Source organism: Stegodyphus dumicola, chromosome 3 (genome assembly GCF_044657685.1).
Source record: "Stegodyphus dumicola isolate Sdum_Otavi_A_Nest chromosome 3, ASM4465768v1".
Classification (NCBI taxonomy): domain Eukaryota; kingdom Metazoa; phylum Arthropoda; class Arachnida; order Araneae; family Eresidae; genus Stegodyphus; species Stegodyphus dumicola.
Genome location: NC_140770.1, coordinates 1,766,938 through 1,784,070, shown reverse-complemented (window position 1 = coordinate 1,784,070; position 17,133 = coordinate 1,766,938). Strand labels below are relative to the sequence as shown.

Sequence of the window (17,133 nt, the reverse complement as noted above, 5' to 3'; positions counted from 1 at the left end):
GATAATATTTTGTACTTTTAAAAATATGTTTAAATGAAGCTTCCGAGTACACTTCGCACATCTCACATCTTTAAAAATGTGATTTTGGCAACAATTTTCCTGTTTATTGTTGTTGATATATTTTTGATGAAATCGCATCATTTTGAATAGTTTCATTCTTTTAGAAATAAGGGTTTGGCAACAATTTTTCATCATATTTCTTATGTCACTGTTTTTAAGAAATCGGCATATTTCATTGTCATGTATATATATATATATATAATACATTTTTATTGATTTTTTTGATAAAGTTGTTCTGTAGAGTAAAATTCTGCGCGGAATTTTATGTTTTTTGAGTTGTTTTCATGTTAATTTTTGCTTATTTCACTGTTTGTAAAATACTGAAAAGTTTTGCATATTTTTTTTTCTTCAACGGAAAGTTGGTTAATTTTTTATTATGATAATAATTATTTGCATTAAGGGTGTAGGGTTTATATTTATTTTAAGTTTAAACTATCTTTCCTGTCAAGCCTTACTTTCCCCTGGAATTGCCAATGCCAGAGTATGTAAATTTTAGTAGAACGCGCAAAGGATTCAAATTGTCAGCGGAAGTAATCTGAGTTAAATAGAAGGGAAACGAGTTCGAAGGTGTGCTTTCTTGCTTCACGAGCGTGGAGGTGGCTAGTTAGAAATTGAAGAACCACGCGTTTCGGCCTGTGTGCTTGCCTCGCCAGATTGTTAATTTTTCAACGTAATATTCAGAAGTTTGCTGAATTATCAGCGGTATCTTAGAACGCGGTGAGGTTAGTTACGTTTAGAGAGCCTCGTACTTAGTCACTTGTTATTATTCTTTTTTAAGTTTCTTATTTTTATTTTACCGCCGGGTCGGCGTAGTTTGTGAGCGTCAAGAGCACGCATTTGTAATTTCTAAAGTTGAATAAAAAGGGATTTAAACCCTTCTCAAGACTTTGTCTACTTTCCAGTTCTTAGCAGTCACCACTATTGTTGCGTGCAAACATAACATTAGCGCCTTAACACTTGTCGAACTGAAATGGCCGAAAATTGGATGGAAGTTGCTGGAGAACAACAAGAAATGGCAAGCCAATTGGAAGGATTCGGATACCTGGTCCAGACGATGACAGCGTCAATCAAGCCAAACGTCAATTTCGAAGGAAAAAATTCGGTGGCGATATTTCTAGAATGCCTCGACAATCACTTCCAGCTCTACCCTGTGCCTGAAAGACAAAAAGTTGCCATCTCCACATCTGCACTAAGAGGACAGGCCGCGCTATGGTGGCAAGAATATAGGCAAATTTTTATTAGGGGATTTCGGAGGCCAGACATATACATTTGAAAATTTCAAAAAATCGTTATTAAAGGCCTTCCCCATAGTGAAAGATCGAGCAAGGTTAGAAGCCGAACTGTATAGTTTTTATCAACGGAATATAGAAGAGTTGACGGACTTTATTCTGCGAAAAATTAAGCTGACGGATATGCTGTATGGGAAGAAACCCGACGCGGAGATTATTGAAATAATCTTACCAAGATTGTTACCTGCTGTTCAAGACTACTTCGAAATTAGAAACTTAAGCACATTGCAGGAGCTCTTCGAATTAGCGGTCAAGTTCCAAAATCGCAGAATAGCGGAAAAAGCTAGAGGGGCATCGTATTCTCAAAGTATCCGAAGACAATCTTCAAATGAGCAGACCAGAAATGCAAACCGCTCTTATGGGGGAAAGTGCTATCAAGCAAGGTCATCGAAACTCGAAGGTCAAGGCCCAAAAAGGAAATTTGAAAACAACCGTCCGCGTACCCAGAAGGCAGAAGTTGAAAGAAAAGCTTTAAACGAGTAGAGGGGCCTGTGAAAGCGAGGGTCCAGACCCCGGAAGTTTTGAAAAAACCCTCAGGAAGACACTTAAATACGGTCATCGTAAAGAACTCACAGTTACCAATTATACAAGTCCTGGTTGGCGATGTACCAGTAGAAGCCCTCATCGATACAGGAGCAGAAGGTAATTTTATGAGTGATATTTTTTTTAAGAACTTTAATAGGTTTCGATTATTTAAAAATAAAAACACAGAAATCATAGCAGCGCAAGGACAAACTTGTCATTGTATTGGAAAACTATCTTTAAAAATTCAAGTTCAAAACGAAAGCCTTAAAGTATTAATTATTGTAGTAAAAAATTAATAATTAATCCACTTATTTTAGGTATGGAGTTTTTAAAAGCCGCGAAGGCCAAACTGAATTTTCAGGAAAGTTCTATCGTGCTGGAGATGGATCGGAGGGTGGTGGAATCAGTGGAACAACCGCAAGTTGAGCTTAGCCATTTGAATGACCATGAAAGTCAAGCCATCCAGCAAGTGGTGAGTACTTTTTCAAACTTGTTTTCAGAACGGCCTGGTAGCTGTCAAATAGTTACGCATGAGATACAGTTAACTGCCGACAAACCCTGTAGGACTAAACCTTACCGCTATGATAAACAAAAAGACCAAATCATAGAAGAACATATTCAGGAAATGTTAAAGAACAAAATAATAACGCCCATAAATAGTGAGTACGCGAGTCCAGTCGTACTATGTAAGAAAAAGGACGAGTTTCCTCCTTCGGATAAAAGGGCTTGGAGGTTTGCTATCGATTACAGAAAACTTAATAGTATTACTAAATTCCCAGTTTACCCTTTGCCGGTTCTAGAGGAAATTATTAGAAAGATTAAATCTACAAGATACATGACTACTTTGGACTTAACGTCTGGCTACTATCAAATAGCTATGAGACCCGAAGACATACATAAAACCGCGTTTATAACAAAATCGGGCACTTATGCATTTTTACGCATGTCCTTTGGGTTGTGTAGGGCCCCATCAACATTCCAGAGAGCTATGGATATTGTTCTAAAGCTTGTCCTAGGAAAATCGACTTTAATCTATCTAGATGATATAATTATAAAGAGTAGTATCTTGGAACAACATATTAAAGATCTAGAAGAAGTTTTTAAATTATTAAAAGAGGCCGGTCTTACAATTAACGCCTTAAAATGCAAGTTCGCAACTAAAGACTTAAATATCTGGGTTATAAAATTTCGCTAAAGAGTATAGAAACTCAAGATTCAAAAATAAAAGCAATCAAGAATTTCCCACCTCCCAACACCGCCAAGAAAATTTCTCCTTTCCTCTGGTTATGTTCTTATTATCGGCCATTCATAAAAGATTTTGCTAATATTGTTGAACCCTTGTTAGTAATTAAAAGAAAGAAAAGTAAATTCATGTGGACAGCAGAAGCAAATACCGCATTCGAAAGGTTAAAAGAAGCGCTTATCAATGCCCCTGTTTTGAAATTCCCGGAGGGGGACGAAAACCTGGAAATTGCAGGAGATGCGTCGGACTATGCTGTGGGTGCGGTTCTTATGCAAAATGGCCATCCTTCGGCAATTTTTAGTAAAACGTTGAATCATACACAAAGGAATTATACAGCTACAGAGAGAGAAACATTAGCCGTATTAATGGCTGTACACAAATTTCGAGTTTATTTCGGCAAAGCGCCAGTAACAGTCTTTTCGAATCATGCGGCTGTTGGTAGACTTTACTCGGGGAAAAACCTAACGCTCAGGTTAATAAGATGGGCTTTAAAACTCCAAGAATATAATCTCATAATCAAATATAAACCGGGTAAGGAAAACAATGTAGCTGACGCACTTTCTCGTATAAAACTGGACGATGAAGGCAATGAACTTAAATGCGCTGTGTTGACTTCAAAAATTTTAGACTCTAGCGATACAATTATTGCTGAATTGAAAGCTGATCCTGAATTTGGAAGTATCTATGCGTATTTGAAAGACCCCGAAAGCTTTGAACACACAGATATCGATGAGATAAGAAATAGAGCAGAAAAGTATGAAATAATAGATAATTTATTATTTTATACGAAAACAACAAACGAAAATCTGGAATACAAACCAGTCATCCCAGCCTCGCTTCGTATAAGCATTTTGATGGAATTACACGACGCGAAAACAGCGGGTCATTTAGGGGTCAGAAAGGCTTTAAAAAGGGTACGCGAAGCGGTATATTTCCCGCAAATATACAAAATAGTAACTGCGTATGTCAGGTCCTGCAATAAATGTCAGTTAATAAATGATATTAATTACAGCCCGGCCGGTACATTCGCGCTACATTTCCGAATGAAATTTTAGGCAAAGATCTTCTTGGTCCTTTCCCCCAGAGTGAGTTAAATAAAAATCGTTTTCTTTTAGTAATTGTAGATCATTTTTCAAAATGGCCAGAAATTCTTCCACTTAAACGCGCGTCAGCCAAAACAGTCGCAGATGCATTCTTACACAGATACATTACACGGATACATAAATACGGTGCACCGAAAAAAGTACATAGCGATAACGGTAAACAATTCGTTAGCCAAATATTTGAAAACATATGCACTGGACTTGGCATACGCCATATCAAAATGGTTCCGTATAGACCACAGGCAAACATAGCAGAAGGAGTTAATAAAAACATTGTAAAAATAATTCCAAGTTATGTTAGCACACATCACAAGCGCTGGGATGGCTACATAAATATGTTAGCTTATGCTTTAAGAACGGCAAATCACGATACTACGGGAAAACCCAAGCAGAATTATTTTTAGGACGAAAGTTAATTACGCCATTAGATAAATTATTCTTTGTGCAACAAAGAGAGCAAGAATTTAAACAGAAAGATGTGCAAACACTTATTGACCAGGCGGTTAAAAGATCGGATACGGCAAGAAATAGGCAAAAGTTATACTATGATAGAAAACGCCGTGAAGCAGATTTTAAAGTTGGAGATAAAGTGTTGAAGCGGAAATTTTCTTTATCAAGTGCCCCAGACAATTTTACTGCAAAGTTAGCTCCAAAATTTGAAGGCCCTATGTAATTCAGGAAATCAAGGGAGTCGTATTGTACCTTAACAACGAGAGAGGGGAAATCTGTAAAGCAAGTCCCGAGCAGGTGAAAAATATTATAATCAAAATGATTTTGAAATCCTTGAAAGTTTCTTGCAGGACTCAAGCGTAAATGAAGTAGAAGGTCCAGAAATAACGTCACCCGTTCCACAACCCAAGAAGCAGAGAACAAGAAGAGAAACCTAGCCGTTCTATAAGTCATGCGACGGTACCGAAAAGAAGAAATGAAAACGTCAGACTCCAGCATTTAAGAAATACAAGAAAGCAAAGCCGCCGCGTAAAGACACTTTGGTAAAGAGGAAAACACCACTTACAACTTATCGCAGTAGAAATTCTACATCGAGGAGAACGCTTCCAGGGCCAGAGAGTCAGGTGCAAACAAGGCCGCCGTTCCCGAGGACGAAAAGACAGCAGAAGGAACGAAAAGACCACCACCAACAGAAGAAATCCAAGCACGATTCAAGACCGGAGGACGCCAAGACCAGCCGTCCAGGGGCAAAACGGAAAAGACAGCAACCCGACGACTACCACTCCAAGAGGCCAGCATGCAGAGGGCGAAAAAGAAGAAGCAACGTGGACGACACTCGAAGGACCCTAAGGAGACGACTGACGTCAATGAAATCTATAACATGGGAGCAGTTCTGCCAGAAGAGAATGTCGGAGTTACAATCATCGAAAACTCAAAGATAAGTTAAAATCTTCTATAACATTTTTTTTCTTTTGTTCCGAAATGTTATGCGTAAATACAAAGTTCTATGTTTTGACGAAAGTCAATGTGTCTCGGTTGAGATTTACTTTTATTTTACTTTATTTAGCTAAGGCAAAAGTATTATTTTCTTTAAGTATAAAATCTAGGAACAAGCAGTTTCTGTTGGTCGAAAGACTAATTCTTTTATGTTAAAGCCAAAATTTGGCCGAAGATAAAAATAACTTCGTATTCTTGTATTAATAACAACTTTAGTTTCAGTGCCTCCAGCTTGGCGAAGAATGAGTAAAGTAAAAATTTATTTTTCTCTTATTCATTTTATGGTAAATTGTAAAAATCATATGTATTAGAATTTTGTAAATATACGTAAATGCTTGAAAGTTATGTAAAAGTAGAATTTAGTCTAGAAGCATAAAATTTTAGATGCTAAAAGTAAATGCTCAAAAGCAATGAATTCAAATTTAATTATTAAACTGTAGATAAAATCATGCTTTAGAGCGAAAGCCTGCATGTCTATAGATAAATGAGGGGGAATTTAGAATGAATGTGTTTTGTAATGTTCTCCACCTACACTTGAATTTTAAGAATGTTAAAGTAGCTCATCGACTTGTATAATGTCGAGTAAGGTGTGTCTATTTGGTCGTTGAATTCTAACAAATCATTGTGGTTAGGAGAAGTGTTGCAATACTAAAACACGAATATTCCCGTTTGACTCCTCACATGGTGGAGAGCCAGGGTAAAGTTAAATTCATGTTTGAATACTTGAATGAATGTGAATTAAGCAGTAACTAAGGAAAATAAATCGTTCAAAAACAAAAACTTATTCAGTGTCAAGAAAGTGTAAATTATAATGTATTTAGAAAGATACTGATACTTATTCCTTCCAGATACTGGAAGGAAGAGAACAGATTGATTGCTGAAGTCCGGGAAAGGTTGCTGTAAGAAGAGAGAATTAAATAAGTATCTACAGAAATTTGTTCTACCTTTTGTGAGATAACAGATTTTTTTTATGTCAACGAGGCTCTTAAAATTTAGATCAGAATTGTGGAAACTTTCCAATAGGTCGTTTCTAGGACCTGCTTCCAAGTTTTCCAAATTCTGGCAGCGGGAAATGTAGGGTTTATATTTATTTTAACTAATATTTATTTTAAGTTTAAACTATCTTTCCTGTTAAGCCTTACTTTCCCCTGGAATTGCCAATGCCAGAGTATGTAAATTTTAGTAGAACGCGCAAAGGATTCAAATTGTCAGCGGAAGTAATCTGAGTTAAATAGAAGGGAAACGAGTTCGAAAGTGTGTTTCTTGCTGCACGAGCGTGGAGGTGGTTAGTTAGAAATTGAAGAACCACGCGTTTAAGTTCTTGTTGTTAATTTTTCAACGTAATATTCAGAAGTTTGCTGAATTATCAGCGGTATCTTAGAACGCGGTGAGGTTAGTTACGTATAGAGAGCCTCGTAGTTAGTCACATGTTATTATTCTTTTTTTAGTTTTTTATTTTTATTTTACCGCCGGGTCGGCGTAGTTTGCGAGCGTCAAGAGCACGCATTTGTAATTTCTAAAGTTGAATAAAAAGGGATTTAAACCCTTCTCAAGAATTTGTCTACTTTCCAGTTGTTAGCAGTCACCACTATTGTTGCGTGCAGGTTGGAAGCGCGCAACATTACAAGGGATATCATTAATTATACTTTGCATTATCATTAATTATACTTTGCTTTCCAGAATTTTTTTGTTTTTTGTATTCTTTTGTGTTCTTTGTTGCTCATTTCACTGATTTTAAGATACTGAAAAGTTTTGAGTGATTTTTTTAGGAAACAAAGTTCTTAACCTCCTTTATACCATTTGAGTTCTTAAGATTTTGCAAAGGGAAGTTGGTTAATTTATTTATTAAGATCATTAATATTTGTATTAAGGGATATTGCTTATTTCATGGTAATTTTGTTATACGTAATAACTTTTTTTTTATGAAGTCGTTCTGCAGAGTAAAATTCTACGCTGTTTTCAAGTTTAAAAATTGGTGTTTCTTTCAGCCATTTTCCCGGTACATTTAAAAGCCAGACGAAGGCTGGCAGCTAAGCTGCTGGTATTCTGTACAAGCTTGATATAAAACTTGTTTTATTAGATTTCCCTCCTTTCCCAGCAGCACAAAGTTTCGAGATCTGGACTCATCCGGTGGGCTAATAATTGATTTAGCCACTACAATATTATTACTACTTTCTAATGAACCTTTTTCTAGATTTCTTCATTTCTTCTATAACCCGTTTTCCCTTTTTGTCCTCTTCACTTAAAAACTAACTTCTAAATCTCTCTTTAAAGAACTACCAGTAGGATTCTTCCTCTTCTGGCCTTCCCTCCGTGCTGTATTCGGTTAGTTATTGGGATGTATACCTGTGCAATCTTTAATGAAGCTCCAACACTTTTACCTGTACATGTCTGTACCTAAATGAAACTGGTTCGTTTTGATGTTATACTAGCGAAACACCAAAAAAATCTTGATTTAAATGATGATGATTTAAATAATTTAGTTGGTATTTTAAGGATGAGGATTTATACTAACTGCTGATGATTTTTTATTTAAGTTATCGTGATTATATGTTATAGTGATGAAGAATGTGATTAAATGAGTATGATGGTAATAAAACTTTAGGTGATAGTACTTTGTATTCAGGTGATTTTATTATTTGACGACTTCAATGATGATGGTGTATATGATATATAGTTTCGATTGATTAGTATGGAATGATGATGTGATTTGTGTGATGGTGGTTTATTTTATTCTGACGATGGTGATAGAGATACGATGGTTTAAAATCATGATGTGTTTTGTGTGGTGAGGAATATTTAGATGATTTTGATGATGATATAGATTTGGCTAATGACGATTTTATAGCTGATATGATAGTGATTTATAGAATAGTTTAGAGGGTTTCGGCAGTGAAGACGATGGTTATTTATATTTAGATGCAGCGTCTAACAGTTTCTCCCACCTCAGACAAGATCTCAGTCTGTGTGCTTGTTTCCCTCGTTTTGGAAGCACATTTGATAAGCTGGGTTGGCGCTTTTTGCTTTTTGTACATTTAGAAAACATTATCATATTTATTTTTATAACCATGGGTACAAAGAATAAGATGATGTCTATTGAATTACAGCGTGAAATCATAGAAAACCATGAGCAAGGTGTGCGAGTAATTGACTTGGCGATGATGTACGGTCGTAGCACATCAATGACATGTACTGTGCTTAAAAAAAAGGAGTTGATAAAGGGTATAACGCCATCTAAGGCCGATAAAATAATGTCTAAACTCTGGACCTCTCTCCGTGAATAGATGGAGAAACTACTGATGGGGTGGGTGAGAGAGGAGCAGCTTCAAGGAGGAACCTTAACATAAAGCATCATATGTGAGAAGGCACGAGCAATTTACGGTTATTTGCTAAAGAAGATCCCACACACTTCTAAAAATGAGGAATCGGAAGACTTGTTTAAATCCAGTAGGGCTGGCTTGACATCTTTAGGAAAAGGACCGGCATTCACTCCGTCCTCAGACATGGTGAGGCAGCAAGTTCCGATGTGAAGGCAGCTGAGGTTCACATCAAAATGTTTTCCGAACTGATACTAGCCAAAGCATACATCCCCCCAGCAAGTCTTTAACTGTGACGATACAGTATTTTTCTAGAAAAGGATGGCGAATAGAACTTACATAACGGCAGAGCAGAAGACGATGCCAGGTCACAAACCCATGAAGGATAGATTAACTCTAGTAATTTGCGCCAATGAGATTGGCGACTGTAAAATCAAGCCTCTGCTAGTATACCATTCGGAAAATCCCAGAGTCTTTAAGTCATATAATATTTCAAAAGAAAATCTGCCAGGTATGTGGATGACAAATCCGAAGGCTTGGGTCACCAGGAAATTCTTTGTGAAGTGGATAAACCTGGTGTTTGGCCCTTCTGTTAAAAAATACCCACAGAAAAACAACCTACCCATGCAAGCCCTTCTCTTCCTCGACAATGCCCCTACTCACCCACCAAATCACGAAGTTGATTTACTCTAATAGTTCAAGTATATAAAAGTTCCCTACCTACCACCCAACACCACTCCTATCCTGCAGACGATGGATCAGCAGGTGATTTCTAATTTTAAGAAATTGTACACCAAGCACATTTTTTGGGGCTGCTTTGAGGTGACGGAGAACACAAACCTTACCATTCGAGAGTTCTGGAAAGGCCACTTTAAGATCGTCATATGCCTAGGAATTATTGATCAGGCCTGGCTGGGTGTTACAACGAGGACCTTAACCTCTGCACGGAAGAAGCTGTGGTCTGAGGCTGTTGCTGAAAGGGCCTTCGAAGGATTGGAACCCAAAGTCGCATAGGTAGAGGAGCTTGTTTCTCTGGGAAAATCCATGAGTCTGGAGGTGGATGGGAGAGATGTGAACGAACTCGTCGAACAACAGTCTCAGGAGCTGACAACTGAGGAGTTACACGATCTGTATTTGCAGCAGCATACGTTGTGTTAACGAAAAATTAGTTTTGAAGAGGAGCCAGAGGTGGAGGAGGTTATCGCTACAAGAGATATAAAACAGGTCTTGGGAATGTGGGAGAAAGTTGTAGAGTTCGTGGATAAAAATCACCGCGAAAACGTTGCAACTAGCCGTGCATCCTTGACACGGAAGAAGAAACAAACCTCCTTGGAAAGTTTTTTTAAATGATCTGCGGGTGGAAATAAGCAGATCATGACGAAAAAAGCGAAGACCAGTGACAAAAATTAAGCTCTTCCGTAGGCACTTCACTTTTTCTTTTAATTATGTTTTTATAGAATATGTATTTGTTATTTATAAATAAATGTTTCTTCTTGTTTTTGATTCTTACTTAAAAACACTTAACAAACAACTGAGGTCGTGTTTTGGGATCTGGAACGGATTAATGGGATTTCGATTAATTTCAATGTGGAAAATTGCTTTGAGATACGAGCAATTTGACATACGAGCAAAGTTACGAAACGAATTAAACACGTATGTCGAGGTACCACTGTGCGTAATTATATAATCGTTAGCAAGCAGATAGTAATAAATAATTTTAAAACTGTCCTGCTATCAATATACAAATTATGTTGACTAGTATAATTAATTTAGAATTATGCGAATACATATCATATAAGATGATGTATGTTACTACAGATACGTGTTAATATAATACATATATAAGTCTGTGCATATATATGAAATCATAATTCTTTTTATACCAGTTAACAGTTAGAATTACTGAACAACCATGAAAGATTCCCCAAAAATTAAATATGGTGTAACAATGAACACTTAGTTTAGAAATTAGATTCTATTGTATATTGTTGTAAAAGCCATTGTAAGAGTGAAAATTCTTCATTCTGCCTTAATGCGATTTTTTGCGTTTAATGCGTTGTTTGGAGATTTTATGATCCCGAATTATATTGATGTGATATATTAATACTGCATTTGTAGACATACGTTTTCTGAGAAACGAGTCAAGGCGATTGATTTTTTGTAAAAATTTGGATTTATCCTTATTTTATTGACGTGCACCAGCACTGAATTGAGAATGGCTTGTGCTATGTTTCGATGGATGAAAAAGCGTTCGTAAGTAATGAATATTATGAAAGTTTCAGCATATTTAAATGAATAGTATTAAAAGCATATATTTATTAACATATATCAATAGTTTATGGTAAATTTTTCATTATAAATCTCATGATAGTTTCATTTCTCATTCTTTTGCATTTCTATTGCGGTACATAAATTTTTTGGTATACATATTGTAGATTGCATCAGTTTTGCTGCGCAATTTATTCCTCGGTATGTTACTTGTAGTGTTATTAGAAATTCCATTATTTTTGTATTTTTTCTGCAATTGGTAGTATCTGATTAGGAAATTTATGTTTTATTTCAAGATATATATGAAGTTGGTAATATCAAGTGTTAAATAAACGTTGTTATTCAGGCAATAGCGTTAGCTTTATCCAGATAGATAAATGCATTTCTTAAATACTCAAGATATAAAGACACACTCGGATAGTAGATTCACTCACTTTACGTTTTTTAAGGGTTATATATATTCATTAAGGGCGTGTTCAAAACAACCGTTGACGGGTAGTCTTGGCGTAATTCGGATTCATACCAAGCATATCCATTTCTCAGGGCAATAATTTTCGTTATTTTTGCTAAACCATTTACGAAAATATAATTTTCCGAATGCTGAACTCTTATGCATGAAAAGACAGAAGTTAAGATATTTGTTTTGCAATTTGATGCAAAATTCTTATTATTAAAACACTGATGTATATGTTCTTAATTTAAAACTCTGCCAGTATATAACATTATATCACATTACTGTTTTATCACCATTTATAGATGTCGCTTGCTGCACAGCCTGCTGAATACATTTTACTTTCTAGCTATCTACAATTACATCATGTTGTTTCGGTATGAACAGGGGCGAAGTATTCATTACTTAGATACATTTAAAGATAATTAATTAAATTTTTCTGATTTTGATATCTATATTATATAGACAAGATTACTGATAAAAAATTTCAGAAAATTGTAAATGAAGAAGTAAATAGAAAAATTTCGTTCAGGTATTGTGAGATGCTAATATAAACTTCATACATTTTACTAGAGGGCTGTTGCCAAAGCAAAATCTTTACTATATATGTCTACGAGCTCTATGTATACAGTGTGTTGCTCAAAGTAAACTTCCTGCATTGTGAAGAGTACTACGTGTATGTCTTGATGCGTTCATGAGAAGCTTGTTCCCTCGTATACGCTCTGCCACTTCGAACAAAAATTGTCCGTAAACTGCAGCGTCTTGAGTTGTTTATATAGGTTCTTGAGCTGTTCTGTTATTTTCTGTCGAATCTGACGCTGACGCGGAGAGTCTTGTATCCTTCGTTTACTTGCTACTTCTTCTATTCTTCGCGCATGGTCTGTTGACGTTCCACTTGCCTAATGGGCCTCCGTTTCCCTTCTGCTTCCCTTTCCGGAGCACGCAGTGTTTCTTGGTTTTCTGAATGTCTTTTGTGTTTTCTACTAGTTTCTGATACAGTTTGAGCACGCGAAGTTTCTTGAGTTGCTGCTTGTCTGCTGGAACTCCTATTCGTTTCTTCTTCAGTTTCTTGAATGAGTAAGCTGTCTTGTCACTATGCTTGCCTGCTGAGTTTCTAGTTGTGTCTTCATTCATTTTTGAAGCTCGCAAATTTTCTTGTACTTGCCTGTTGAGTCTCCTAGTGTTTTTTACTTCATTTTTCTGTAGCTCGCTGTACCATTTGTGCTCTCTTCTTGCGTTCAGACATTTTAGTAAATTGGAAAAAAAAAATTATTTAACTGTAGTAAAGTAACATTGCATCTAAAATACGTTAAATATCTACAGATGTTTAAACTTCTACTCAGAAAGTAAGTATACAATAAAAGAAATTAAATTTTTATAAATAAATTTAGAATAGCATAAAATGCATAGAAACATTTCATTATGAAGAAAATGTATTCATTCTTTCCAAGCAACCAGCGATTCGTAAATACATTTTTCTTGCCAACTCAGGAAACAAAGACCTTTGACCCTTCAGGTAATACATTGGAGGTTATGATTTAAATTTATTTCAATATAACAAATTTTCAAAATCTCAATAAAGGAATTAACGTAGCGATAGCATATCGTGTCACGTATCCAAAGGTGAAACATAAAAGTTGCCAAAAGCAGCTATTCATTTAAAATACTGATATTAACGAAAGATTTTCGACATACAATGACGTTATATGGAATCACGTGCTTTCTTCAACTTCAGAATATTACCGTAAATAATAATAACAATAAGTTTCACGTTTGGCAATACTATTTATTTCATATTTTTTTTAACTTAAAAATATCTCTTAAACAAACTCTACGATTTGAAAGTGAGAACAGCCAACATTTTTCCAAGTAAAGCATTTTGATGTCCAGTGCGCTAGACTTCGGCTACTTGGAAAAATAAATACGAAAAATTACCGTTTTCCGAAATTTTATATAATATCTCGAGTGATAGTCGTAGGAAGATAACAATAGTCGGAAAGTTTTACCAAGAAGTTTTGAAATCCGGGGGTACCTCCTTCTAAACTCAAACTCCCCGTTCCGGAGATATGATGTTACGAAGAAAAAAACAAGGAGGCAAAAATCCACAGATATTTATATTGTTGATTCCTGTGTACAATATTCAAATTCCTTCAAAACATTAAGCTTCATTTAAATAAAAGGAAATTAAATTCAGGCATTTTTATTACCTTTCAAGCTTTTATTGTATTTTTAAATATTCTTTTTGTCACATTTGCGCAAGTTTTCCTCGGCGTCATTAGGAGCCGTAGGTCGAAGACATTTAAGAATCATTGCTGTAAATAATGATCATATGATAAATTGCAATACATATTCGATTGTTTTGATGAGAATTTGAGTACAAATCTTTATACATCAGCTACTATGCCCCTTTATGTAACGACAAAGATTATTTTCGATGATTATCCGATGAGAATGATTCTTTACAATGATTATTCGATGACAATGATTATTTACAACGAATATTAAAAGCTGATGACTATGATTACTTAAATAGAATATGCATGTCATTCGATGACAGCGATTATTTCCAAAGAATCTTCGATCACGTCACTATTGTATATCGCTATACCCGTGGGGTTGGGGCCGGTTGTGAATTGTACTACGGCCCTGTAATTAAGCGTTTTAAATGACGTCAAATAGTCACTGATCCAGATATTTTTCTAGTAACTGCCGCGTATTGTGATCAAAACCGTTATTTAAATCTTCTAAATAAAATTTGGGATAATTCCTTTTACATCAGAGAATAAAGCAATTTGTAACACGAATTTCAACAAAACTACATGCATCGAATAACAAGAATTATATAAACGGAAGTATCAGTACAACAAATCGCTCTTTGCAGCTCCGCTTTAGTCCGACACTTGTTTTTCAGCTATCGTATCTACCCATTTGAAGATACCATGTGAAGAATACTTTTTTTAAGTGTGTAAATTAATTACATGTATGTTATGTATATATATGGAGATATTTTTTGAATTAAGAAAGCACCAACTTTTTTTAACGAAAACACCCGAGACATTACCTGCAGTCCAATTTAATTTTTCATCTAAATCATTTCTTAATTACAAAAGTTAATATTAATTTTCTTTGCAAAGGAGACTAGGTGTTGCTGGAAACAAATGAAATACCAAACATCATAAATTTATTGAAGTCAACAGCAGAAAACTGTTAAACAATTAATAGATCACTTCAATGAAATGTAATTGCATTTAAACGTATTAAATTGTTTTCAGCAGATGTAATAATCAGGAACATAGGAAGATCCGAAGAGATATTTTGCGTTTAAATACTTCTTTTGTTTTCGCTATTTTTTTATACATTTCAGTTAACGTGTAAATCTATGTTTTGAACGCATGGCCCGTTAAGTGAAGAAGTCTGTAGGAAGGCAATTTTAATCCTGTGCGGAAATTGTCCAAATGATTGATCAGTCATCGACTCAGCATACGCAGCCATCAGGTTGAGATCCCAAACATTGATTAATTGCGCTCGACTGGAAATTTGATCAGCATGGTCAACGGAAGCCACCGTTTAAAAATTTTTCTTGTTCTTAAATATATGCTTATTCACTTTTGTAATATTACTAGATACTTATAATCACGGTTCCTTCACTTTCAATAATATATTTCATAAATTGTTGAAGTGCAGACACATACTTCATATTGTAGAAAAACGTTTCTCTGGAATTTTTGATGCAAATCCTGGTTATCTTTTCTAAGAAGGGAAAGTAAGAAAGTGTGCCATTTATAAAGCTTAAGTTTTGCTAGATTTGCAGGTTTTTCGCGCTCGCATTTTACGTGCTTCTTAAGAATCTCTGGTAATAAAATGGGAACTTTCCATGACTTGTTGCCAATCTAATTGGAGAAAAAAATTTATTCTTTATAGGGATACTTGCGGGTGGTAACCGTCGAGCAATCTTCTTGTATCTGTCTCGTCCCATCCTGTTTGTTATTTTATTAAAACGTGTTTGGAAAATTTTTTCCTGATTGCATGGTTTGATTTGAGATGATAGATGTCAATCAGACCTTTTAATATGGCATCCTGAGCTGTTGGTGCCATCAGCTTCATTTCCTATTATACCTGTATATTCTCATAATGGAATTTAGGCTAATAAGAGGAATATTCATTTCCATATTTATTGTTTTTAAAAGATTTTGAATAAGTAAAGATATTTTCTTCGTGGAACATTGAGCGTTTAAAAATCTTTGACAATCTGTAAAAATGCTCGCAAACTGTAACTTACTACTTTTGACAAAAAACGTATAAGTAATCATTTATTAAATTAATGAATTCAAACATATGAACATATATATTTAATAAAATAAAAATATTTCAGCGCAAATAATTATCGACGTATATTTGAAGAAGAAGAAGGAGAAGCAGGATTATACTTCAGCGATCAACTACTAGAAGAATTGGATCCCCAATGTTTAAGATTGCAATACGTGTCGGAAACGTAAGTCTTTTCGGAAAAAATAATAAAACAAAACATAATGTTTCAGGTCCAGTTTAATTATACCTTTAATAATTTTTTGACAAAAACGCTGGTCTGGAAAATAATACGTTTTCAGATTTATAATGCTTAATGTTTTTTTCATTCCTTCATTACAAAAATATATTATAAATGTTTAAGATGGAAAATCCTATTGTGAAGAATTCAAATTTATTGTCATACCTTTTGATTATGAGGAAACGTTATTGCATTAACTAATGAAATATCTAAACAGAAAGCTAATATACAAAATACACGTGTTTAAACGGCCAGTTTGTAAAATTTGTGAATGAGAAGTTGTTATGAAGTTAGTTGTTGAATGTCAAATAGTTGATATAATTAGAGTAACAAAGACAAAAAGGACTTTATGTTTATAAATAATAATATATATGTATGTAAAACAAATTACGTAAACACTGAAATCCATCCTATACTCTATTCGGAACAAATCTAATATAAATTGTTCTCTTCATCTGTTTCTGTTAGACTATATATTTCTAGATTTACAGAGATTTAGAATATTATTTAGCTCGAGTTTTGAGAATGTACTCATCAAACATAATAAAAATTTCCAGATTCCAACTTTTCATTGTAATTATTTTTTTAATATATAATATTAAATAATTTTGAATTAATAGAAAATTAAAAAATAAAAATTAATTAATTAAAATATATTTATGTAGATATATATATCCCCATCACATGATTTACATAAAGATGATGACCTAGCTAAGTGGGAATTTAAATTTCCTGAATCAAATATTTCTCTTACTAAGCCACAATGTTGTCGAACTATGCACATTTTTTTCTATCTCTGTCACCGCTGACACGACGTCGTGCTACTTTCTTCCTATTCCAACAATATGAGAAATATAAATATTCTAGAAATAGGTAGGTTTAGAA

General features: G+C 34.7%; 1 protein-coding gene across 3 annotated transcripts in view; it reads left to right on the top strand.

Moving 5' to 3' along the window:
- Nucleotides 1-17,133, top strand: part of LOC146997883 (uncharacterized) — a 144,324-nt gene that overhangs the window by 115,908 nt on the left and 11,283 nt on the right. For all 3 annotated transcript variants that reach the window (XR_015040085.1, XM_085812507.1, XM_085812508.1), the window contains one exon: nucleotides 16,075-16,194. Coding sequence is in view for 2 of the 3 variants with exons in the window: in XM_085812507.1 (XP_085668633.1) it covers nucleotides 16,075-16,194 (120 nt within the window). In the remaining variant the exon portion in view is untranslated. The remainder of the gene's footprint in view (nucleotides 1-16,074; nucleotides 16,195-17,133) is intronic.